This window comes from Microcaecilia unicolor, chromosome 2, assembly GCF_901765095.1.
Source record: "Microcaecilia unicolor chromosome 2, aMicUni1.1, whole genome shotgun sequence".
NCBI classification, from domain to species: Eukaryota; Metazoa; Chordata; class Amphibia; order Gymnophiona; family Siphonopidae; genus Microcaecilia; species Microcaecilia unicolor.
Window position 1 is genome coordinate 120535342 of NC_044032.1, and position 27379 is coordinate 120562720.

The 27379-nt window shown below is 41.5% G+C and overlaps 1 protein-coding gene across 5 annotated transcripts in view; it reads right to left on the reverse strand.

The window, feature by feature from the left end:
* IQGAP2 (IQ motif containing GTPase activating protein 2) overlaps positions 1–27379 on the reverse strand; it is a 589818-nt gene that overhangs the window by 264010 nt on the left and 298429 nt on the right. For all 5 annotated transcript variants that reach the window (XM_030193260.1, XM_030193262.1, XM_030193259.1 and 2 more), the window contains one exon: positions 14646–14723. In XM_030193260.1, the coding sequence (XP_030049120.1) occupies positions 14646–14723 (78 nt within the window). The remainder of the gene's footprint in view (positions 1–14645; positions 14724–27379) is intronic.

Here is a 27379-nt window from a genome sequence, read left to right on the forward strand (position 1 = left end):
TGGGCATATATCTAATTTACAGCGAGATTTGGCGAATCTTTTAAGTGTCTGTGAGATAAGATCTTCTGGTATTATAGTGAATTCGGTCCAGATCCTGTCTGCTGGGTGGATTCCTGGTTCTGGGTCTAGGCATTCTAGGAGTGTAGTATATTCGATTGGGCTGGCTGGTATTTTGAGTCGTAGTTTTATGATTTTCTCGTTGAAGTATTTCGCCAGGTCGTCGGCTCCTGGAGTGTCTTTGTTGTTGTTGGTGACTGGAGTTGTGTCTAATAGTTTATTCACGAGTTGGAAGAGTTTGTGTGTGTCTTTGTAATTTGATCCGATTTCAGTTTTGAAGTATTGTCTTTTGGTTTGTCTTATGGCATATTTGTATTTCCTTCGGAGTAGTTTCCAAGCGTTAAGGGTGGGATCATCTTTTTTTTTTTGTTCCACGTGCGCTCTAGTTTCCTAACTTGTGTTTTGAGTTTTTTCAGTTCTTCATTGAACCATGGTGTTGAGTTTTTCCTGTGCGAGGTTCTGGTTTGAATTGGGATGATGTTGTCTAGTATCAGTTTGCATCTATTATCCCAATTAGAGAGGAATTGGATTGTGTCTGCTTTTGTTGTCCATCCGTCAGTGTAGATCTGTTGCCAAAATTCAGCTGGGTCTATTTTCCCTCTTGTGGTGTAGGTTTTTCTTATTTGTTTGTTAGGTAGGTCTTTCCTTCTCCATTTGAGGGTGATGTTTGCTATGTAATGGTCTGACCATAGTACGGGTGACCAATTAGTATTAGTTAATATATAGTTAGTGTTGTGGTCGAATTTATGTGTTATGATGTCTAATGTGTGTCCTTTTTCGTGTGTCAGTTGCGTATTTGGTTCTTGTAGGTCCCAGAGCTGTAGGAATTCTTTGCAGTCTTGGGTACTTGTTGTGGTAAGATCTTCCAGGTGTAAGTTGATATCTCCAATTATGATAAGGTTAGAGGAAGAGATACAGGTGATCGAGATAAAATTCATGAGGTGTGTTTGGCTATCTCGCCAGTTTCCTGGAGGTCTGTAGAGTATAACTGCATTAAGGTGTTCCTGTAAGTTTGGGTGACTTATTCTTATGGAAGCGATTTCAAGTTGTGGTAGTATGGATTCAGCTGTGTTTGTGATGTTGAATTCAGATTTGTATATTATGGCTATTCCTCCTCCTCTTTTTTTGTTTCTTGTCCAGTGTATGATTCTGTATCCTGGTGGACACAGTTCTAAGATTATAGGGTCTTGAAGGTTGTGGACCCAGGTTTCGGTGATAAATAGGAGGTCAATATTGTCTGCAGTAATCCAGTCTGTTTTCTGTTTTGGTTACTACTGATCTAGCATTTACGTATCCCATTTGGATTGAATGGTACGGTTCAATTCGGGGCGTAGATGTTTTAATTTGTATTAGTTGTCTGCTTTCCTGATTTCTAGTTTTGCTATGTCCTTTTTTTCCCTTTCTGGTGGTTAGTTCCGTATATATTTGTTTTCCCTTTTAGTTGTTTGTTGTTCTTTTGTTCTGGTGGGTTATACGTAAATTGTATATGGGGTGCGTATGTTGTGGGCAGATTGGTGTGTGTATTTGGGATAGTCCATGCGTGATATATTAGGGGGAGGAAGTAAATTATCATAATCAGTGTGTTGGTGTTCATTTTGGCTGTTATTCTGAGGTCTGCAGTATGTATATCAATTTATGTAGCGGGTAATAGTTCGTGTCTCTTTATGGTGTTATTATATGTTTGTTTGTTAGGTTGTTTTTAGAACATTTAAAAGGTAAGTACATAAGTACATAAGTAGTGCCATACTGGGAAAGACCAAAGGTCCATCTAGCCCAGCATCCTGTCACCGACAGTGGCCAATCCAGGTCAAGGGCACCTGGCACGCTCCCCAAACGTAAAAACATTCCAGACAAGTTATACCTAAAAATGCGGAATTTTTCCAAGTCCATTTAATAGCGGTCTATGGACTTGTCCTTTAGGAATCTATCTAACCCCTTTTTAAACTCCGTCAAGCTAACCGCCCGTACCACGTTCTCCGGCAACGAATTCCAGAGTCTAATTACACGTTGGGTGAAGAAAAATTTTCTCCGATTCGTTTTAAATTTACCACACTGTAGCTTCAACTCATGCCCTCTAGTCCTAGTATTTTTGGATAGCGTGAACAGTCGCTTCACATCCACCCGATCCATTCCACTCATTATTTTATACACTTCTATCATATCTCCCCTCAGCCGTCTCTTCTCCAAGCTGAAAAGCCCTAGTCTTCTCAGCCTCTCTTCATAGGAAAGTCGTCCCATCCCCACTATCATTTTCGTCGCCCTTCGCTGTACCTTTTCCAATTCTACTATATCTTTTTTGAGATACGGAGACCAGTACTGAACACAATACTCCAGGTGCGGTCGCACCATGGAGCGATACAACGGCATTATAACATCCGCACACCTGGACTCCATACCCTTCCTAATAACACCCAACATTCTATTCGCTTTCCTAGCCGCAGCAGCACACTGAGCAGAAGGTTTCAGCGTATCATCGACGACGACACCCAGATCCCTTTCTTGATCCGTAACTCCTAACGCGGAACCTTGCAAGACCTTGTAAGCTTTCGAGAATGTTTGGAAGTAGGCAGGTAGATAGGTTTTGGCGTGTGTTTCACGGTAGCGCAACAGTTGATATGTTTATATTGGCATACATAATTAAATGTAGTTAAACATTTGTAATGCGATGCAATCAGAAACAATTGTAAGCAGGCACTAAAAGCTATGCACTTAGAAACAATTATAAGTGGGCATTAAAAGCAATGCACTTAGGATCAATTATAAGCAGGCACCAAAAGCATTACATTCGAAAACCTTGAGATGCACTTTAGAGTAGTAGTGCAATTGAGACATATAGGTTGGTCAGATTCTAGAGTTACTTATTGCAGTGATTTTAGCAAACATGGTGGCCATGTGGTTAGAGTGTCTATGCATGCAATTTATCATAGGAGTTCTTGCCACAATGCTGGAGCTGACAACAAGCATGCAATTTATCATAGGAGTTCTTGCCACAATGTTGCTACAATGCTGCCACAATGTTGGAGCTGATAGACAAGCAAAGAGTCACCTGTGCAGGCATGCAAGAGGGGGTTCCCTGTGTTCCCGGATGGCTGGGGAAGCGGCAGTCGGGTGATCCGGTGCCTGCTCGGATGCGCGGCTCCTCGCCTCGTCTCCTCTGGCTGCTCGGTCGGCGTCTCTCCTCTATCGTCCTCCGGGCGCAGCGATGCCCCAGTAGTCTCTCCGGTGTGCTGAGCCCGAGTTGTGGTTGCGGGAACGCGACCCCGTGGCGATCTCCACCGGAGGCCTTCAATCAGGGCTGTCGGTCTGCCTCAGCACGGTCTCGCCACGGCTGGTCCTCCACAGTCGGGTCAGTCGCAGTTATTCCTCTCGGGCAGGTAGGCCTACGGGCACGCAAGCTCAGACCGCCGCAGTCAACCTCAGGGTCGTTTCAGTCAGCCGACTCAGTGCGGCCCTGTTGCGGCCCTGGCACGGCTGGATTTCCGTCCAGCTACAGGATTTTCATCCGGTCTCAGACTGGCCAGGCCTCAGGATGTGTGCGCAGCCACGCTCAGCCCCTGCTTCACTGCCGTGCTTTACTCAATCACCGCAGCTCAGGTCCTCGGGTTTGGCTGGATATTCGGCTGGAATGCCGGTCCACAAATTCAGCCAGTTGATTGCCTCGTGGTCCCGGGTCGCAGGTCCTTGTAAGTCACCGTCTCGTCTTCGGCTCGCACCCTGCTATCCCCCCCGGGTATGCGATCTCGTCCGGTGGAGGTATTCCACTTCCTCGTGTGCAACGGGTTGCTCGGATCGCGATCTCTGATAGATCCCAGCGATCTTCAGCAGAGCTCCCGTCTCGGCGTCCGATCAGGTCGCCATCTTTCCTCTCATCAAAGATTCTCTCTGCATCCTTAACCCCCAACCACCACCACCATCCTCATCAAGACACTCGGTTCATCTAATCTGTATATTAACATAAGAGCAAAGGCGCTCTAAAGAGCACTGATAAAGAAACCGATGGTTTTCTACATAGTAACATAACATAGTAAATGATGGCAGATAAAGTCCTGTATGGTCCATCCAGTCTGCCCAACAAGATAAAACTCATTTTACATGGTATTATATTGCTCCATTGCTCTTCAAGTAGTTGCCTGCATAAACTTCAAATCCAGTCTGCAAATCTCTACAAAATCTACCACAAAAGCCTCTGTTGTAATGAGGAAACAAATCATTCAACTCAAACAGAAGGTAAAATGAGCTGGTACTAAAAAATAGTTAGATCAGTAAGCTTGGCCAGGCAGTTTTATTCCTGTTCTTTTCAGCTTCCCGATCAATTGGACCTGTGGTGCCATGAAATCAGCTATAACTACCTGGGGTTTAGTATCCCATTTTTTAGCCCCACCTTTTTCTACCTATCCAACTCAATCATCATGCAGCAGTCTTTGGGCAGAGGACAAAGTGTGAACCCCCCCCCCCCCTCCAGGACCTATTTCAAAATTACTTCCAGACTTCTCTCCACAGCTCTAAAGGTTGAGGTGTATCATCACCATGAGATGGTGGTCCCTTCTCCACTTAGAGCTGTAGAAACTGACTGTAGAACACTAGAGCAAGCGACATTTTCTCGAGCAACACTTGGACCAGTGTTATATTGTCAAGTGCGATACATTACCACTGACACTCCATCACATGTCAGTTAGTGAAGAATGTTTTGTAAGCGAGTGATACTTAGTAAAGTGAACTAGAGAAGAAGTAACAAGAGAAACAGAATGTATAAAATTCATGAACCATTTAATAAAATTCATCTCAAATAAAACGCCAAGACATGCCTTCACTGAAAGCATACAAATCCATAATGAAGCAAATGTTTAAAAAAGGGCCCAAAAATAAAAACATTAAAAAAAATTGTAACAAAGAAACTAGTTAAACTACCATTGCAACACTGTTGATCACATTTCCAGTTCAAAGTGGACTTGTTTTTCCAAGAGAAATGGTAAGAAAAGCCATTTAGGTATATTTTGTCTTTAAAGAACTTATAAATCTCCATGCCTCAACCAGCACAGCCTCATGGAGCATGACTGCCATGCTCAAACTATGGTCTCCTTAAGAGATGCTCAATCACGTGACGCATGTTTAAGTATTGCAAGCGTACATGACATGCTCAATTGACGCACATTGAAATGTTACACCAGACAAACTGATGCATGTCAAAAACTAATGTGTCAGGTGTACTTAAGTGTTGCATGCTAAAATGACATATGCTCAAATGTCTGACAATGGTGGAAACTGTCTTCACAGCAGCCGATGACCTGAAAGGCCTGGATTAAAATTAAACCAAGGTCTCTCACACAACGGAACACAGTGCTGCCTCCAAGCCACTAGATTCACCCACTAGGAATTTATTTTGTGAACATTAACTTGATCTCCTATTCCTTTTTCCATGCTGAATGCTGAAAATGTAGACGTATAATGAGGAAGGAGTCTGTGAAGCAATAAGTTGATTTTCTTATATTCAATAGGCCCCAATATTGAAAGAATTTATGCTCCCAACTTTGAGAGTTGTGCTTATAAACTGGCCTCTTTGAACGTTTACAAGGGCTGAGTGCATAACTTTAAACTCAAATTTTCACTGAACTCCTAAATTTAGGAGCATAAAAATAGGTGACAACAGGGGCAGATTTATGGTGGGGAAAAAGAGTTATGAGCTTTGCACTCATTTTCAGCACTAGGCTCAAATCTACACAAATGAATGGCAGGCCTAAATTTATAGGCATAACTAATTCATAAAGTAAGATGAATTTTCAGCTGAAAATTTGTGCTCCTAAGTTTGTCTGAAAATAGGGCACACATTTAGGAGCATAACTTAGGAGTTTGTTTCTTTTGAATATTGAGCCCATAGTAGCCAATTAGGAGCAATTTACAAAAGCTATTCATGCCAATCTTACAAAAACTATTCATGTCAACCTTATAGAACCATTAAGTACAAATCAGGTAAAAAGGGGTGAGCTACCTCAATGATATTGTTCTTTTTACCTTTTAGCTAGTATTAAAATATCTCAGGAAGGTTTTGAGAAACCAAATTGTATGTAAGGTGTAAATGTTGTATAGTATTATAGTCGTCTTTTTAAAACCTCTTTTTCAAATGCTTTAAAGTGAGCACTGCTGCATTAAAAGAGGCTCTGCAGGTTGTCTGCATCAAGGAAAACAGGAAGTTGTGATGTCATACAGGAAGCCAGGGGAGTTGATTGGGCTGTGACCGAAAATCATTCAAGCTTGAAGGGCCCAATTAGCAGTTAGGTACTAGATCTCTTGCACCAAAATACAAGTTTTTAGAAATATTACACAGTAAAACTATTTCTAAAAGGCTGCCAGTAGCTCAGTTTCACACAACTTTAAATTAAAGTGCCCCTTTAACAGAACATCATCATGGAGATCAAACTGCATTGTTCCCTTTGAAAGAAAAATGTACTCTTTGTACTGTGCAGAATTTCAAAAGGTCAAGCATCAACATCCTTTGAAATTAAACTAGTTCCCTTTTAATCCACCTGAAGTTGAGAGCAGCTGAGTTTACCCAAAGCATCACGAATTAGCTAATACTCACTGAATCAGATTAGTCCATATTGTCTATGAAGCCACAACCAGCATCAGGACATGCTGCACGAACCAGTCAGTTCCTGATTAATGTGATGTATTAAGGGACACTGATCTCACCACAATTACTTCCAGTGGTTCAGTGAAATTGAAGAAAAGTAGTGGAAAATGTTTTTTTATGCTACTGATTCTGTAGCAACAGTTTTCATTGTTGCTTGTGTCAGGGTAGGTTCAATTTAATCAGTCAGAAGCTGGATGAATTTGATTTAAAACAAGACCATTTAAATTATAATTTAAAACAATTGATCAGAAAAGTTCTGCACTAATAAAAGTGCAACTGTTTTAAGCACTATGTACCTGGTTTTCATTAAGGGGCCTGTTTGCTAAGGTGTGCTAAGCAGTTAGGACACAAATTAGAGTCAAGAGTGTAAAGACCTGGAAACGCATCCTGTGCGGATGCCCCCCAAGTGCTCTCACCCTGCCCTCTGCACCACAGCTGAGCAAGGGAGGCCAATGGACAGGGTACAAAATAGCTAGCTCCAGTCCTGATTAGAGTGCAAGGTTAGAGCATGAGAGCGGTAACCATTACTGACATGGCATGACAGCACACGCTAATTGCACACTTTGTTATGGGGAAGGAAGGGGGTAGGTTATGGGGCGGAGACTAGACAGAGCATACTGAGTTAGTGCACAGAACTTTTGTCTTGTATTGTCATTTGTCCAGTTAGCATGGATGCACTTAACACCACCTCTTGCACTGTGCCAATTATGAGTACAATTAATGCATGGTAAAGAACTTTTTTCTGTGTAGTAAGTGCATGGCACATGTGGGGAATGCCCACAACAGTACACAGATTTTGCAGTTATCACGTGTTAAGTTTTGTGGTTAAAGCACAAACGTGAGGCTTTGCCACATTTTAGTAAATGCACTAAAATTACCATTAAGTAACAGCTGTAGTTTTTTGTTCAAAACATGAAAATTCAAATAGCAACTTTAGAATCCCACTCAGAAGCTATGGCCAAGGAAGACAGACAGTCCTTGAGTAGAAAAAAAAAAAGCAGACATAAAATCTGAATGTTCCAATGTGCTTCCTTTAGTACCTTCAACGTAGAAGCAGTTCTCATGAAGTTGTTTCATTTGGATAACAAGGCCTTGCATTTCTTTGTTGCAGTTTGCATTCTGCACAGATGCCTGACTTACTCATAAAAAAAACAGGAACTTCATGAAAATATTCTCAAATTCAGTCTTTTATGACCTATTCCCATGACAGCTTTTCCCTTCTACAATTTCCACAGTAGATCTCAAACAATTGTCGGTACATGCAGAATTAAACTCATTCTTCAGAAATATGGTCTGCTGCTCATTTTTGTTTCGTTTTTCTTCCTCTCCTCCTCTCTTGCATTTATCCAGATACCTCCTTTCCCAGTCTACTTCATCTCACAAACACCAATGAGCAGAATATAAATATTCTGAAGAAAATATAAACCAAATAAAATCATTTAATCATAAGCCTTCTTTGTTTTCACAATTTGAGAGAGAGGGGAAGGGAATGACTCTCAGGATAATTTTTAAAAAAGCATTTTCCAAGTACATGTGTTTTACACATGGAAACTGGCTACTATAAAATTGTATTCAATACCAAACCAAATAGACAAAAGAAGGTGATAATAGATGCACTAAAACCAACTAATTATTCACTGTAAACGTAATCGTGTAAATATATGTGCACATGTCAGAATGTATGTTTTAACAAATAAAATTTATCTAAATAGGAATCTAACTAATCTCAACTTCCTCCTACTATTAATTGTAAACAAATCAGGAAAGTATATATATGAATGGTCTCCCCCAGGCGCTATTGATCCTATTATTCACACTTTTCAGCAATTAGTTTTGCGTGATTTGGAGACCATAGAAAGGTCTAATCGTAGGCAACATAGTAATTTAACTAAGAAACAACGGATAGCGTTGAATACTCTTAGGGAAGATATTTCAATCATCATTGTTAGAACAGATAAGGGTGGAGGGGTGGTTGTGATGGACAAGAGTGCCTATGATAGAGAGGCTATGAGACAACTATTGGATGTCCATTTATATCAACCTTTAGCTGAGGATCCCACTCAATTTCTCCAGCAACAGGTGGGAATGTTGCTGTTACAGGCACTGGAAGGTCAGTTAATTACTAAAAAAAAAAAAAAAAAAAAAGAGTATAAATATTTATATAATGAACATCCGAGGATTCCATCGATATATTTTCTACCCAAAGTTCAAAAGTCTCTAGCGCCCCCCCCCCCCCCCCCCCCCGGTAGACCCAAAGTGTCTAGTAACCAGTCGCTGTTGGAGCCGTTGTCTCAATATTTAAATTTCCATTTGGGGAAATTTGTATTGCAACTTCGTTCCTATCTAAGAGATTCTACTCATCTTATTAACCTTATTGACAAGATTGATCTTTCTGCATATACGGAGGTTAAACTGGTAACTTTAGACGTTCGTGCGCTATATACTAATATCCCGCTAAAGAGACTGTGAATGTCTATCTATATAAAACAGGGATGTCTGTGGCTCAGTTAGATCTAATGAAGAAAATAGCTACCCTTATTATTGCTAATAATTATTTTGAGTACAATAAAAAAATGTTCTTACAAACAAAGGGTGTAGCGATGGGATCTTCATTAGCTCCGACCATTGCATGTTTGTTTATGGGTTTATTTGAGTCTAAGTTTGTTTTCAGCTCTCATTACTTCCATAAAATAGTTATATGGAAACGCTTTATAGATGATATATTTTTCATTTGGATAGGAGGAGATGAAGAGCTTGACTCATTTATTACCTATTTGAATCAATGTGATGATGATATTAAATTTGAGGAGCATGTAGCATCAGATTCTATAAATTTTCTAGATATCACGATTATTTTGAAGGGGGGCAGTTTGAGCACTACTCTCTATAGAAAAAAGAGACAGATCGAAACTCATTACTGCACTATGGAAGTTTTCATCCGAAAAATTTGAGGGACAGTATCCCTTTTGGTCAATTACTTAGGGTAAAAAGGTTATGCTCTGATGATGATGACTATACAGTGCAGGCAGCGATTGTCGCTGATCGGTTTAGGTGTAGACAATATCCTAAGCCAGTAATGAAAAAAAGCTATCAAACGAGCTAAGAACGTTCACAGAGAGTGGTTGCTCACAGAGCAGGTTAAAGAAGCGAATGATCGCATCTCTTGTATTTTGCCATATTCGAAACAAACTATGCAGTTACGTAATATACTTGTTAAACATTGGGGTATTTTGGGTATCCATTCCATTTTTAAGGAGCTCTCTCAAATATCACATAGAAGAGACAGAAATCTTGGAGAGCTCCTATCTGGGAATAAGAATGGTACGTCTGGGGGACCTTGCATTGGTGGGCATTCGAGATGTGAAAAGTGTACTTATTGTAAATATAGCATGTGTACTCATTGTGTCATTTTTGGAAATGGTAGGCGTCACTTCCTGAGATATCGTACAGATTGCAGTTCGAGTAAAGTAATATATGGTATTAATTGCCCTTGTGGCAGGTGGTACATAGGGTACACCATTAGAAAGATCAAGGTGCGAGTGGGTGAACATTTAAGTAATATTAGACTGCGAAAATTGGAGGCTCCTCTTGTAACCCACTGGATAGAAGCCACACATGATTTGGAAGAATTTAGATTCATTGTTCTGTATCAATTTCATAATAATCATGGGGGTAATATACCTCAGAAATTACACAGATTAGAACAAAAATATATTTTCTTATACAATACATTAGAACCTATAGGTCTCAATCGTGAGATTGAATGGGACTTAGTAATTGTGTGATCATATGCGGCACCTCCTTCAGCCCTCTTGATTGGTTAATGGGTGCCCTATATATATTGGGGCCCATTGCTTTTGTAGCGATATCTGACTGAGAGGACATAATGAGGCATTTGGTCTGACTCTGTGATCCCCAGTAATGGCTTGCTATAGATTTGTGTGTTGTGTTTTGATATGTAAGGAATTATTATTATTACATTATATATATGCGATTTTGTCAATAAAGATTATTTGATATATTGTATTCATATATATACTTTCTTGATTTGTTTACACATGTCAGAATGAACAGACATTTCTTTATGCAATCTCTGTGTAAGCATTTCTAGAGGTCTATTTTGGAGGGATCGGGATGGAGTTGCATGTATGTGCACATTTTATAAACTATTAGTAAATCAGGCTTGTTTCTGACACAAATGAAATGGGCGCTAGCAAGGTTTTCCTCTGAGTGTGTATGAGAGTGAATGTGCGAGTGTGTGTTTGTGACAGAGAGAGTGAGTGTGGGTGCGAGTGTGTGTGTGTGACAGAGAGAGTGAGTGTGGGTGCGAGTGTATGTGTGTGAGATAGTGTGGTTGAGACAGAGTGTGAGTGTGTGTGTGCATTACATACTCTCACAGTGTGAGACTGCTGCCTGGTGAATCTTTTCTGCCCTCTGCTCTGTGGTTTCTCCCTTTCGATATCTTCTCTGTTTCAGGCATTTGTGTGTTTATTTCTGTCCCAAGGTTCTATTATCTTCTCTGTTGCTTCTGTGACTATTTCTCTGTATGGCTGCTTTGTAGTACGATGTCGTAGCCTTTTGCCGTCTGCTCTGCGTCTTTTACTGTCCTCTGAGCTGCTGTGCTCTTTCAAGGTTTCCTCTGATCCCGTCTCCCCCACTTTGGGATCTTTCCTGCTCTTTTTGAAATCCAGTTTGAAGGTAGAAACAATGGTGGAATCCAATGTGACAGTGTGAGTTGAGTTTGCTTCTTATAGGAGCCTGTAGTACTGTTCTGTGCTGTAAGCATAGTTCTGAATTGCAGTGCAAAGTGCCTGTCTGCGTCTGTGTTTCGTTAAAACCCTGCTGTTCAGAAGCACGCACTTTCCACAGAGAGGCATAACCTCTGTCCCTCTGAACTATACCACCTCTGGCTCTTGTTTTCAGTGGTGGCGACTTGGGGGGGGTGGAGGGGGGGAATGGTGGCAATCCTGGGGGGGGGAGGGCGGGACACGGTGCAAGGGGTGGGAGGGCGGAACAGGGCATGAGGAACTTAGCCAGCTGGATGTTCAGATCAGCTGGGCTCCGAGGGTGGGAGGGCTCCGAGGGTGGGGCTATGAGAGCGAGTGCAATTCCTGTGGTTTGTCCCTTCTCTTGACGTCACGTTAGCTGTGCTCTGAGGGCAGGAGGGCTCTGAGGGCGGGCCTATGAGAGCGAGTGCGATTCCTTTGGATCGTGTTGCTTTCTTGTGGTTGGTTAGTGTCGCTGGTGACGTACCAGGAAGTGCCGACATCATTTCATCACACGGAAAGCACGAATGGCTCAAGGTTTAAGTGCCACAGAGTCAGCTTCAGAACGTTGGAGGTGCTTTTTATTATATAGGATTAAAGTATATTTCCTTCCACAGATATATCAAACTTGGTCTAATGGTCTCAGCGGTGTAATATGTTGGTGTGTCAACTTTACACTGGAAGATTTATAGCACCCACCTGCTCACTGAACAATAGACATTTTTCTAGCTCAAAAATTCTCATATATCCCATTTTTCAAAACTTATATGCAAAATTCTCTATATTTTATACTATTCAAAGGCACTTTTAAAAGTACTCATCTTAAAGTGATCTGTTTTTTAATGTTGAGTCAGGGACCAATTATCTAGGATCGCTTTAAGATGAGTACTTTTAAAAGCGACTTTGAACAGTTTAAAATATAGAGAATTTTGAATATAAGCTTTAAAAAGTGGGATATATGAGTATTTCTGAGCTAGAAAAATGTTGAGTCTATTGGTCAATGAGGTGGGTGCTGTAAGTCTTGCAGTGTAAAGTTAACAAGGTACACCGCTGAGACCATTAGACCAAGTTAGATATATCTGTGGAAAGTAATATACTTTAATGCGTTTGTAACAAATTGCTACAGTAAACAATTTGCCATTGTTAATGTGGCTATTTTATTTATTTATTTATTGCATTTGTATCCCACATTTTCCCACCTTTTTATTTTATAAAATAAACATCAAAATCCAAAAATTCTTTATCTGAATTTCAAGCGCACTCAGCTCCAATCAAACAGCTTTATGTTCTCTTTAATGTTTATTGAGTATAAGGCAATGAGACTCAGCTGCGCCACACTGCTTACATACTTACAGCAGAGTCTTATGTGCTCGCATCGTCATTGGCTCAGCCACCTCAACTCTCTAACATAAATTATATTTCTAGCTGACCTAAGTCTTCCAATGTTATAACTTTTTAAATTAACACTATACTCATCTTATAGTATGTATGTATGATTTGTGAGGCACCAGCAGAAGTTTTTTTGCCACATATTGTTATTTTATAAAATATGCATGTTGGGTGGCAGAGCCGCTGGGGGAGAAGGCTGGTGGTTGGGAGGCGGGGCTAGTGCTAGGCAGACGTCTACGGTGTGCCGTGAAAATGGCAGATACTAATCAAGGTCAAGTATACACAAAAAGTAGCACATATGAGTTTATCTTGTTGGGCAGACTAGATGGACCGTGCAGGTCTTTCTCTGCCGTCATCTACTATTTTACTATGTGCACATATCTACACCTGCCTCAAGTTTACACTTGCTCTATGTATAAGAATTTGTGCACTAATGGGAATTACTGTAGGGCCTTTTTTTTTTTTATTTTAATAAAAGCATTTATGTTGGCTTTATAAAATAAGTATATTATGGGCACCTTTTTTGAGAATTTTTAAAGGCAGTCTACTAAAAAATTACCCCACTCCCCACCCCAATATATGCACATGCACCATAAGCAAGGGCTGCTGAGATCTGCTATAACTCATCTGCCTCTACTGCTGTTAAAAAGGATACACTTTTCAATATAATTAGAAATTAAGATCAGCATGATATAATTGAACTAGATTGTAAAATGTTCTTAATGTTTTATAAACATTCAAATTGTTTATTCATTTTTATGGAAATATGAAGGTGTGCTAGACCATGTTGTACAACAGTTTTAAGATTTCCACGTCAATATATAGAAATAAAAATAAGAAAAAAAAACACACAGAATAACTTTTCTAATACGATTCCAGATATCAGTAGGTCTAAGTATATTGGAATTAAAAATGGAGCAGACATTGTTTTAATTCCCCTTTGTTTTATTTGATATATTGGAAATCATAAAAAAAACATCTGAGTGGTTAACATAATCATTGGGGTGGGGGAGGTTGTAACATGCCACACCACAACTATACACAGACAACTTACAAAATTTTACAGTTCATCAAGTTGAAAGTTACTCAAAATTATCTCTATTTGCCAATCATACCCAAAGCAGAACGGCAATGCTGACACAGTCCATTCAAAGTTAATGGGCAGTGTTGGAATTACCGCACCAGCAGCCACTAGCGTGGCTTTGTAAACAGAGGGATAATTTTGGTAAAAAGTATATACATCTGGTCTATTAAGACACAAAATGGGGGAAATCCCTTCAGCGTATCAGGTCCTTACACAGTAAAAGCACTGCCCATATCTATAGTTAATTTTGAAGCAGTGTGTAGATTTAAAAAAAAAAAAAATCATTTCAAACACCAAAATGTGACATTTGGCATCAATCCTGGATTAGTATTTTCTTCTAGAGTCTAATCATACATCCATCCATGGGACAAACATACCCACATTTCTTTTGGAGGGTGTTATACAGCTACATTGCATCAGTTTACAAAAAAATCGCCCCATTATTTTATTTGTTGTTCCAGACGTCTGACACTCACTAGATCCCTATAAACCTCAGTGATAAGCTGTACTGTAGACTTACAACTATTTAGAATGTCAAAGGTTGAGTTTCCCCATTTACAATCTGCACGTTTTCTAACACAATATATTTTCTGGACAGCTGCCTAAATGCGAAATCACATACTGCAAAGCATGGCTTTACTAGAGCATTACACTTTTATTTTATAAAAAGAATTACAGAAGTTTCTTAAAAAAAAAAATCTTCAGACAGATGAATGCTTACCTTGGGAAGACCAATGGATTCCATGGCCCTTAACCACTGCACTGTGTTATCTGTGTGCCGAAAGTGAAGACCGGATCGCTAGTTTGAAAACAGAATAGAAAGATAAGAGACTCAGAGTTAATATATGAAAAATGTTGGCTGCCTTTAACAACATTTTAAACTGTCTTCCTCCCTTAAAGCCACATTGAGCCTGCAAATAGGTGGGAAAATGTGGGATACAAATGCAACAAATAAATAAATAAAGGTTCTTTTACTGATACTAAACTTTGTAAGAATCCCCAATGAGAATCTCTTGAGTGAATGAAAAATATATTGGCCTGGATTTTTTTTTTTAAACAGAGCATACGATAGAGCTAGTTCACTTGAGAATAGAGTTTTATTTTCTTAAAGGAAACCCTGTAGATTTTCCACAGGAACATCTATATGCCATTTCATCACGAAATGAAGGGATTATGTCATACAATTTTTTTAATGTGTTTTGCTATCTCAATGTTTTGAGATTCTATTGGTGTACATGTGGAAAAATAGGAAAAACAGCGTTACAAACCAAGAGGTATTTGACAGGTCAGAATTCTAAACGCTAAATGGAAAAGATGGGAAGAGACTTTAAATTTTTTTTAAAAAGTGAAGCCTATAGAAAAAATTGGGTTGCAAACTGAAAAATTACCCAGGTTTGTCAGTCAGAGGTGGTAGTGGTTTTCTGGAAAGTGAGAACTGAGTAAAGTACTACTACTACTTAACATTTCTAAAGCACTACTAGGGTTACGCAGCGCTGTACAATTTAACATAGAGGGACGGTCCCTGCTCAAAGAGCTTACAATCTAAGAGACAAGTGAACGGTCAGTCTGATAGGGGCGGTCAGATTGGGGCAGTCTGGATTTGCTGAACGTTAAGAGTTAGGTGCCGAATGCAGCATTGAAGAGGTGGGTTTTAAGCAAAGACTTGAAGATGGGCAGGGAGGGGGCTTGGCGTAAGGGCTCAGGAAGGTTGTTCCAAGCATAGGATGAGGCGAGGCAGAATGAGCGGAGCATGGAGTTGGCGGTGGTGGAGAAGGGTACAGAGAGGAGGGATTTGTCCTGTGAACGGAGGTTACGGGCGGGAACGTAAGGGGAGATGAGGGTAGAAAAGTAGTGAGGGGCAGCAGACTGAGTGCATTTGTAGGTAAGAAGGAGAAGCTTGAATTGAATACGGTATCTGATTGGAAGCCAGTGAAGTGACCTGAGGAGAGGGGTGATATGAGTATATCGGTTCTGGCGGAATATGAGACATGCAGCAGAGTTCCGAACAGATTGAAGGGGGGATAGATGGCTAAGTGGGAGGCCGGTGAGGAGTAAGTTGCAGTAGTCAAGGCGAAAGGTAATGAGAGTGTGGACGAGAGTTCGGGTGGTGTGTTCAGAGAGGACAAGGCGAATTTTGCTGATGTTAAAGAGGAAGAAGCGGCAGGTCTTGGCTATCTCTGCTGGATATGCGCAGAGAAGGAGAGGGAGGAGTCAAAGATGACTCCGAGGTTGCGGGCAGATGAGACGGGGAGGATGAGGGTGTTATCAACTGAGATAGAAAGTGGAGGAAGAAGAGAAGTGGGTTTTGGTGGAAAGACGACGAGCTCGGTCTTGGACATGTTCAGTTTCAGGTGGCGGTTGGACATCCAGGCAGCAATGTCGGATAAGCAGGCTGATACCTTTGCCTGGGTCTCTGTGGTGATGTCTGGTGTGGAGAGATATAGCTTGGTGTCATCAGCATAGAGATGATACTGGAAACCATGAGATGAGATCAGGGAGCCCAGGGAAGAGGTGTAGATTGAGAAGAGAAGGGGTCCAAGGACAGATCCCTGGGGAACACCAACAGATAGGGGGATAGGGGTGGAGTAAGATCCATGAGAGTGAAGTCTGAAGGTGCGGTGGGAGAGATAGGAGGAGAACCAGGAGAGGACAGAGTCCTGGAACCCAAATGAGGACAGTGTGGCAAGAAGTAGGTCATGATTGACAGTGTCAAAAGCGGCGGATAGATCAAGGAGGATGAGAATGGAGTAGTGGCCTCTGGATTTGGCAAGGAACAGGTCATTACAGACTTTAGAGAGTGCTGTTTCTGTCGAGTGAAGAGGGCGAAAGCCGGATTGAAGTGGATCGAGGATGGCATGAGAGGAGAGAAAATCAAGGCAGCGGCTGTGAACGGCATGCTCAAGTATTTTGGAGAGGAAGGGTAGGAGGGAGATGGGGCGGTAGTTGGAGGGACAGGTAGGGTCAAGTGATGGTTTTTTTGAGGACAGGTGTGACTACGGCGTGCTTGAAGGTGTCAGGGACAGTTGCAGTGGAGAGAGAGAGAGGTTGAGGATATGACAGATGGAGGGGGTGACAGTATGAGAGATGATGTTAAGTAAGTTGGTGGGGATGGGATCAGAAGAGCAGGTGGTGCATTTCGAGGAGGAAAGAAGGCGAGCGGTTTCCTCCTTGCTGATGACAGGAAAGGAGGAGAAAAAGGCCTGGGTTGGTTGGTTGAGGGACAGGGTTGAAGGGTGAAGAAGAGATGGCTTGGTAGTGAACTCAAGGTTGATCTTTTGCACCTTGTCGCGGAAGTAATCAGCCAGTGATTGAGGAGAGAGCGAGGGGGGGGAGCGGAGGGCACTTTGAGGAGGGAGTTAAGGGTGGAGAAGATTAGAAATATTAGAGGATAGGGTGGGAGGGTCAATAAGCCTGGAGATTCCTGGAGGTAGTGGTTAAAGTTGGACGGGGCTGAGGGGGGGGGGGGTGAAGAAGTGTGAAGGTGATTATGAGATGATCGGAGAGAGGAAGAGCTGAAACGTGGAAATTGGAGGGAGAGCCGGAAGAGGAGAGGACGAGGTCAAGACAATGGCCGTCTCGGTGAGTAGGGGTGGTGCAGCAAAGCTGGAGATTGAAGGAGGATGTTAGAGTGAGGAACTGAGAAGCGTGATGGTCGGACTGGTCATCAACGTGTATGTTAAAGTCTCCGAGAATGAGGGATGGAGATGAGGGTTCAAGAAAGATGGAAAGCCAGGCATCGAAGTTGGTGAGGAAGGAAGAGAGGGATTTATTAGGGGGCGGTAAATGACTGCCACTCTGAGTGGTAATGGGTAGAATAGCCAGATGAAGTGAGCTTCAAAGGGTGAGAAGCAGTGAGACTGCGGTAGGAGGAGGGGTTGGAAACTACAGGAGGGCGGTAGGAGGAGGGGTTGGAAACTACAGGAGGGCGAGAGTAGTGGCCCGACGCCTCCATCGCGGCCAGCTGGGAAGGGAGTGTGGGAGAAGAGATAACCTCCATGACAAAGGGCAGCGACTGAGGCTAGAGTGTGATCAGAGAATATATAGGCCTCAACCAAACAGCAAAGAGAAGAGAGTTATTAAGTACAACATTTAGGGGGCTTTTTTACAAAGCCATGCTAGCGTTTTTAATAAAAATCAGCTGGCGGTAAATGCTGAGACGCCCACAGGAATATAATGGGCATCTCTGTGTTTACTGCCAGTTGATTTTTGCCCCAAGCTAAAAATGCTAGTGTAGCTTTCTGAAAGACCCCCTTTATGTAGGATTAGTGGCAGAGAAAATAAATGACTATTGTAATACAGAGAAAGGGCAATTTTCTTACTGTTAATTACTGTTTTCTGAACACCTATAAGGTAATGGGATCTGATATAGCGCCTTTCTGTGCTGCAATCAAAGTGGTTTGCAATTATTACAGGCAGCTACTGGTTTCCAATTGTTTGTGAAATGTAAAGACCAATAACAAAAAGCCAGTTCACTATCATATGAACACCAAACTCATCCCCGTTTGTCTAAAACCATTTTCGCCCAGTCTAGGCATTTCTTCTACCTACTGGTACTAGTTAGGGCCTGCTCAAGGAATTATAGTGCCCTGAGGGAACTTTTGCTTCAGTGCCATCACCACAACCCTGCCCCCCCACCACCACTTTATGCATCTGCATCCCCCACATCAGCTTCTTTCAATCACCAGTTTTCCTGCAAAACCCTGACTCACCCCAGAAGTCCTGGGGGTGAAGGGGAAAGGGAAATGGGACTTACCGCCTGAGGTTTTTGAAACTACATTCAAAGCGGTTTACATATATTCAGGTACTTATTTTGTACCAGAGCAATGGAGGGTTAAGTGACTTGCCCAGAGTCACAAGGAGCTGCAGTGGGAATCGGAATTGAACTCAGTTCCCCAGGATCAAAGCCCACTGCACTAACCACTAGGCTACTCCTCATTCTACCCTGCTCTGGTGGCTGCCTTCTTCAAAAATGGAACCACTATGATGGTTCAAGCATTCATATAAGAGAAAACCCCTTACATAGCAACTTAAACCATCTAGCGGTACTATTGCAAGACTACAGCTAGGGTCAGCAGCACTATTTTGAAGAAGTCTCTAGAACAGGGTTTCTCATCCATTGTGCTGGGACAAATACCGCAAGCAGGATATACATAAAACCACATTTTACATGCGGTAGAATGCCAGAGAAATAAGAGATGCAACTACCTATAAACTCCAAAAATCAACATATTCAAATTTATAAATTGAAAACGTTTCTATCTTTGTTGTCTGGCTATTTTATTTTGCTAATTATGTTGTCTCCATCTCTGGTTTCTACTTTCCTCTGTCTTTTTTTAAAACTCTCTCCATAGTCTCCAGTCCATCTGATACTTTCTCTCCCCTCCTGTCTTCAGGGCCGGTCTTAAGGCGAGGCGGCCGCATAGGGCCCTGCGCTCAGGGGGGCCCCGCGCGGCGCACCTAAGGTCGCCCCGCCCCGACCGCCCGAGTTAAAGGGGACGGGTGGGGAGAGGACTGGGGTTCTTGGATGGGAGAAGGGGACTGGGGAGGGGCTTCTTGGATGGGAGAAGGGGGCAGGCACTGGGGTCTGAGAAGTGGCCATATGGGAAAATGGGGGTCATGCCTGGGGCTGGTGGGAAAATGGGGCATGCGTGGGTCAGGTGGGAGAATGGTTCTGAAAAGGGGGCCCTAATACAAGGCATGTGGATGAAGGGGGCTGGAACTGGGGGCTGAAAAGGAGGGTAGGTGGGATAAGGGGGCTAGTACTGGGACTGGAGGCTGAAAACGGGATAGGGAGAAGTGGCTGGGGGGCTGAAGCTCGGGACTGGTGGGAGAAAAAGGCTGGGGCTGAAATGGGGGACTGGTGGGATAGTGGGGCTGGAACTGGGGACTGAAAAAGGGGTGGAGAGAGGGGCAGATTCTGGATGGGGTAGCGAGAGGGAGGGCAAACCCCGGATGGATGGGAGAGGGAGGTCAAATTTTGGATTGAAGGGGCAGAGAGAAAGGGCAGACAGTGGATGGCAGGGATAGAAAGGGCAGACAGTGAATGGATGGGGGAGAGAGAGAGGGCAGACAGGGGCAGATGGTGGATGGATCATGGAAGGGGCAGAGATAGAGGGCAGATGTGGATGGAAGGCGCAGGGAGAGAGGGCAGACATTGGATGGAGGGGACAGCAGAGAGGGCAGACACTGGATGACAGATGCTGGATGGAAGGAAGACAGTGAAAAGAAGATGAGGAAAGCAGAAACCAGAGACAACAAACTGTAAATAAAATATATATTTTTATTTTTTTGCTTTAGGATATAGTATTGTAGCTGTGTTAATAAATGTTTATAAATAGAACATGTAAATAAGAATCTTTTTATTGGACTAATTTTAATACATTTCGACTTAACTTTCAGAGAAGAAAACCCCCTTCCTCAGGTCAGGCTAGGATACTGTAACAGTACTATACTGTATTGACCTGAGGAAGGAGATTTTGGCCTCTGGAAGCCAAATGTATTAGTCCAATAAAATGGGATTATTTTATTTTCTGTATTTGTTTTATTTCTATTTGTTAATTTGTAAAGTGGTGATTGGTATTTGTTAGTTTTTTCAAATTTACATCTGCTGTCTTTATATTTTGCACAGTACTAGTGGTCATTTTCTGTTTCTGTGGTGTTGAATTGTATGCAGAGTCTGGCATCTTGGGGGTTCAGTTTAATTTTTGTCTAAATAGAAAGTTTAAATATTACTACTTATTCTATAGTGGATTAGGGTGCATCTATGTTTGTGAAAAAGACATGGCTTTCAGTTGGCATTGACTGTGCAGAATCGACGATCTGTACTATTCTGTCAGGTTTCATTTTACAATAGGTGAATTGATGTTCTAGTGCTCACTAGTGTTTTAAGATGTTTTCCTTTTCTTTGTGTGATTCGTAGAAATGACTGCTTATGGTATGGTAGAATTGCTCAATAGGTCCTAGAGTGTTTTGTATTCTCGGCATACCTAGTACTGGATTTTGGAGGGGGTGTTAAAAAATGACCGGGAGGGAGGGGGGCCTAGGAGCTGGGAGCCCTAGGGGGGGACGCCCTGGAGCTGGGGGCCTTGGAGCTCAGAGGGGCAGCCCGGGAACTCAGAGGGAGGGGTAGCCGGCCCTGGAGCTAGGGTGGGGGCCCCATCAAATTGGTCTGCATAGGGCCCCGCACTTGCTAAGACCGGCCCTGCCTGTCTTCCTCACGTTTTCTCCTACATTCATCTGTCATTCATCTTTACCTCTCAGTTTGCATCCATTTAATTCTATCAATTAAAATTTCACCATTCCTCCTTACATTCACTCCTCAATCTCCCTTTCTTTACTGCACCTACCTACAGCTTTTCATCTCTACCTTTCACCCTAGTACCCATTCCCCATCTCTTTCCTTCCCTATGCTTTCGGCAACTTCTCCCTCCTGCATGTAATGCAATGTATCATTTATAGTCCACCAACTCCCAATAAGGCCCAAAGCGGAGTAATTTCAAAAGGATAATATAAGCAGCAAATAACAGATTTTAAAAGGTATTTTTAAACAATTTTGTCAATGCCTTTTGAAAAGAATAAGGCTTGATAATCCTCAACATCTTTGGTAAAAACACCAAACAAATATGGCCTGATAACATACCAAGCTGTTCAATAGTTCTATAATAAATGCACCATAATGAAGAAAAATAGATTAAACGTGTATCAATAGTTCTTGAAGACCGAGTATTATTAGGAAAATAAAACAGATCAACTAAATACACAGGGCTTGTGCCTTCAAACATTTTATAGCTCAAACACACTAATTAAAAAAAAAAAAAAAAAAAAAGCACATGAGCTTGCACTGGTAGCCAGTGCAAATGAATCAACGATGGCATAACTATCAACTGGGCACCTAAATGGCAGATGACGTTTAATGTGATGCATGTGGGAAAGAGAAATCCAAATTATAGCTACACAATGCAACATTCCACATTAGGAGTCACCGAACGGGAAAGGGATCTAGGCGTCGTCATTGATGATACTTTGAAACCCTCTGCTCAGTGTGCTGTGGCAGCTAAGAAAACAAATGGAATGTTAGGTATTAGGAAAGGAATGGAAAACAAATATGAATATAATGCCTTTGTATCGCTCCACGGTGCAACCGTACCTCAAATATTGTGTCCAATTCTGGTCACTGCAACATAAATAAAGATGTTATAATACCTTTGTATCGCTCCATGGTGCGACCGCATCTCGAATACTGTGTTCAATTCTAGTCACTGCATCTTAAAACAGATATAGTGGAATTAGAACAGGTATAGAGAAAGGCGACAAAAATGATAAAGGAGATGGGATGACTTCCCTGAGGAAAGGCTAAAACGGCTAGGGGTCTTCAGCTTGGAGAAAAAATAGCTGAGGGGAGATACGATAGAGGTCTATAAAATAATGAATGTAGTGGAACAGGTAGACATGAATCACTTGTTTACTCTTTTCAAAAATACTAGGACTAGGGGGCATACAAAGCTACAAAGTAGCAAATTTAAAGTGAATCAGAGAGAATGTTTCTTCACGCTACGTGTAATTCAACTCTGGAATTCACCTCCAAAGAATGTAGTAAAAGCAGTTAGCTTAGTGGGGTTTACAAAAGGTTTCAATGGCTTCCTAAAGGAAAAGTCCATAGACTATTATTAAAATGGACTTGGGGAAAATCCACTGCTTATTTCTAGGATAAGCAGCATAAAATGTATTGTACTTGCCACTGTTGGAAACAAGATGCTGAGATTGATGATAAACCTTCAGTCTGCCCCAGTATGGCAATACTTATGTACTTAGATGGAAAATCATTTTGGTTATGGTGTTTTGAAGCTGTAACTTGGAATAAGCTTTACAGAAATAGTTGAGTACAAACTATTACAATAATCTAAATGAGATAAAAGCCTGAATTAGTAACAGTAAAGGGCTGATTTTCAAAGGAGAAAAATACCTCAAAAATGGCATAAAGCTACATTTGGGCATTTTTTGGAGAAAAACATACAAATTGGGATTTTCAAACCTCAGATTTCAGACTTTTTCTCTGCAGTGATTCCAAATCACAAGGGGGAACGGTGGGGGCAGAAACTGGGCGTTCCCAAAACTTGGATGTTTTTCTGCCATAATGGAACAAAATGAAAACATCCGAGGCTAAAAGTTAGACGTTTCGTTATAGACTTGTTTCATTAAACTTAAGTCACAAAAAGTTGCCCTAAATGATGAGATGACCACTTGAAGAATTAAGGCATGACTCCCCCATTGCACCCCGACTCTTTCCCACCCTCTAAAAATGTTAAAGAAACAGTACATATCAGCCTCTATGACAGCATCAGATGTTATAGACAGTCTCGTGTTAGAGGAACAAGCAAGTCCCTGGAGTAACCTAGTAGTTAGTGAAGTGCATTGTACAGAAGGGGAAAAAGGCCCATATCCTATTCTAACTGGTACACTTGTGGTGGAAAGTGTGAGCCCTCCAAAAACCTACTGTACCTACATATAGGTAACACCTGAAAGCATGGGAGGGGGTGTACAGTTGGGTGCAGTATGTTTTTGGTGGGTTTTGGAGGAATCACAAAATAACTGAGATGTGTACCTGGGATCTTTTATGTGAAGTCTACTGCAGTGCCCCCAAGGGTGCCCCACTGCTCTGCTGGGATGTCTGTATGGCCAGTCCACTAAGAAAGCTTGCGCCCCCCCCCCCCCCCCCTTTTTATATATCCCAATGGCTTGTATTTGTATGTTTTTCCTTTGGACTTTTTTCCCTAAAAAAAAAAATGGTCCTACAAGATAGATGCACTGGGCACAAAAATGTCTAGTAAATGGCCATTTTCGAAACAAAAAGTTGGATGTTTTTCCGGTTTGAAAATGGGTATGTTTGCTACTGGATTTTTGGACATTTTGTAATCGCATTTAGACATCATACCGAAAATGCCCCTCCACATGTTCTTCCAAAAATAATGTATAGCACGACGTTGACACAATTTCAAAAATACTGAACCAACAATACAATCAACCTGTGGTTCAAACAAAGTGGTGTCCAAAAGGAATCCCAAGAATTTAGAAACAGATTCAATTTCAGCATACCACTCTCCCACACCATAGGCTATTGCAGTTTGTTTTTTTCGGTTTCTTTGAGGGAGATTTGCATAGGATTTTGTAAGGGGAGGAACCTTTGCGGGGGGGGGGGGGTGTATTTCATTTTCCCATTTGTTGTTTATGCTTTATAACATATATAGTTTGTATGACATTTAATTTTTTGTTAATAAAAGTTTTGGAAAGGATAGATTCAGCTTTTAATGGTAAACCACTGGGAGTGTAAGACTCAGGAATACGTTTAATAGAGTGGCTTAACCTGAGCAGTTTTGTTTTCTCTTTAAGTTTGAAGCCATGTGTCTTACTATGAGTTTCTATTAAGGAAATGCAGTCTTTTATCCTTGTTATGGTGGCACTCAAATCATCTACAGGAACAAAAAGCAGCATATCATCCATGTACGAGTACAATTTGACATTAAGAAAGGAAAAATTCTGTCCAAATGAACTCATATGGATATTAACCAGAATGGGTGAGAGCAGTAAGTCCCATGGCACTTCACACTGTGGTACCCAACTTAAGACCAGATATTTTTCATTTTAACTCTAATATCCATTAAACAAAAAAATTCTTGAAGCCAATTTAAGACTTGTCCAGAAATGCCCAAACCACTTAATTTGAACAGTATGGTTCCATTATCAACATGGTTCCATTATCAACATTATCAAATCCCGCTATTAATTCAAACAAACCCATATCCTCTTCTGTCCAGAATATCCTCCCTTTACTCTCCTCCATTTAGTGCCTTTCCTCCCTTGTTCCCTCTCCCTCTGTGCCCAGCATCTCTCTCTTATTCTATCGCTTCCCTGTTTCCAATATCTCTTTCTTTTTCTCTCAAGTCCCACCTCCAGCATCTATACTCTTTCCTTATCCTTTCCAATGTCCAGCATCTCCTGTCATTTTCCTATACCCCCCATCTCCATCTCCCTCTGTCTCCCTATATTTCAATGTCCAACATTTCCCTACCATCTGTGTCCCTGTCTTCTTTGCTCCTGTAGTCAACATCTCTCCCCAACCATGTTCAGCATCTTCCCTCTTCTCTCTATAATCTATGTCCAGAATCTCCTATCTCCCAATTCCCATCTTTCATGTGTCCACTATCTGCACAGGTAGGGTAGAGTTGAGAGAGGGAAGGAGTGAGGGAGATGTTGGACCTGAGAGAGAGGGGGGTTGAGAGAAATGGGGGTTGATGGAACTGGGGGTAGAGAAGGGAAAGAAATATGCTGGACACATGGGGTGGGGTAGGGAGATGCTGACGCTGGCCAGGAGCAGGAAACTGGCCGCTGCAATGAGGCAGGCTTTTGGCACCCTTGAGGTTTGGTACCCTGAACCAGTTCTTCACCTGGACCATGTCTTGACCTGCCCTGGTACTAGTATAAACACAGCTTAATTATAGCATGTATTGTATACAAAATATATGCAATATGCTAGTGGGTCATGCTTAGGTTAGCAGCTTCCAGACATCTTTGAGAGCACTGGCCCTGACAAGTGAATAGAACAGAAATTGATAATTAAGTTCATTCCTTTTTTATCACTCTCCAGTAGTCACAGCCTGTGGAATACAGTAAAACCACATATTACTGGGTAGGAATATACTTTCCTAGAAAGAGGTGCACCTTTTAGTGAAACAAAATTAAAAGAAGATAAAAATTAAGGATCAACTCTTCCCATTCTTTTTTGTTTTTAACACAGTGCTACCAAGTAAACAAATATATGTAGGTTGGCAGCCTGCAGATATAGGAACATAGTAAATTTACTGCTTTGGTTGCCTGAATCACACAACAGGCACATTTCTTTCAATTGCAGGCACTGCACCAGCCTGTTTAGCTTCTTCAGGTCTAAAATAAATTAGAATCTCCTGGTCATCACTACAAACCACTTGAAACAATTTCTTGTGCATTGGTGCAACCAGGTCTATAGCAGGCATTTCAGTAAATGCCCAAAGGAAACCATAAGAACATAATTGGTTCAAGTTTATTTTAGGACTTTCTAACCCGCCCAACAGTTGTGTGTGAGCGGCTTACATTCTAAAGTACAAAAAAAAAAAAGGATAGTGGAGGGCAGACTTATACAGTCTGTGCCAGAGCCGGTGATGGGAGGCGGGACTGGTGGTTGGGAGGCGGGAAGTACTGCTGGGCAGACTTGTACGGTCTGTGCCCTGAATAAGGCACATACAAATCAAGGTAAGGTATACACATATGTTTGTCTTGTTGGGCAGACTGGATGGACCGTGCAGGTCTTTTTCTGCCGTCATCTACTATGTTACTATGTTACTATGTAGTAGTAAGACAGACAATTACAAAACATGGCAAAAAGGAAAGAAGGGTAGAAATACAATGCAGATAGGATTGGAGGGTGAGGAAAAGGGAAAGGAGGTACTTCACAACTATACTGTTAATCAGTCTGATCCTTTTAGGAATGGAGAGGGATTACTAATATGAGTCTATAAAAAGGAAGGACTTACGTTCTGAAAGGTCAGACCAAAGGTCTATTAAGCCCAGTATCCTGTATCCAACAGTGGTGAATCCAGGTCACAAGTACCTGGTCGAATACCATAAAGTAGATAGTTTCCATGCCCTTGCCCCTTACCCCCATGGGATTTGCAGTGGCTTTCCCTAAGTCTTCCTTGTTAATGGACTTTCCTCCAGGAATTTATCAAAAACACCTCACTACACTAACTGCTTTCACCATCTGACAATGAGTTCCAAATCCTAACTATGCATTCAGTTGAAAAAGTATTTTCTCCTGTTTTAAATGTATTTATTTGGATCTATTTACCACCTTTTTCAAATAATTCACGCAAGGCGGTGTACAATAAGAATAAATCAAACATAAGCAATAGACAATTACAGCAGTAAAAATATTCAAATAAAAATAAAGTATAGCATAGTCAACACAATATGTAATAAAACATTTTAATAGACAGCGTAGGGTATAAGCAAAGATGGAACATATAGATAGGTATTTATTTTATTTATTTATTGCATTTGTATCCCACATTTTCCCACCTTTTTGCGGGCTCAGTGTGGCTTACAATACGTTATGAATGATGGGAATAAACATTGTTACAACTCTGTTATGGATTACATTGTGAGGAGTTATGCGAGACAAAGTCAAAGTATCATTAAGGAATATACAATGGTAAAGAGCATTGAGACCTTGGAAAGAAACAATGGGAGACTAAAAGGGCAATATATACTAATAGGAAGGCATTTGGTATACATTTTCTATGAGTAAAGGTATGAGTGTGGTGAGATTACGGGGGATGAGAATTCAGAGTGGCTGTATTGATGCATTACTGAACTGTGAGTGTGGGTTTTGTGTGTTTAGGTTCGTTCCGTAAATTTTCTCAAAAG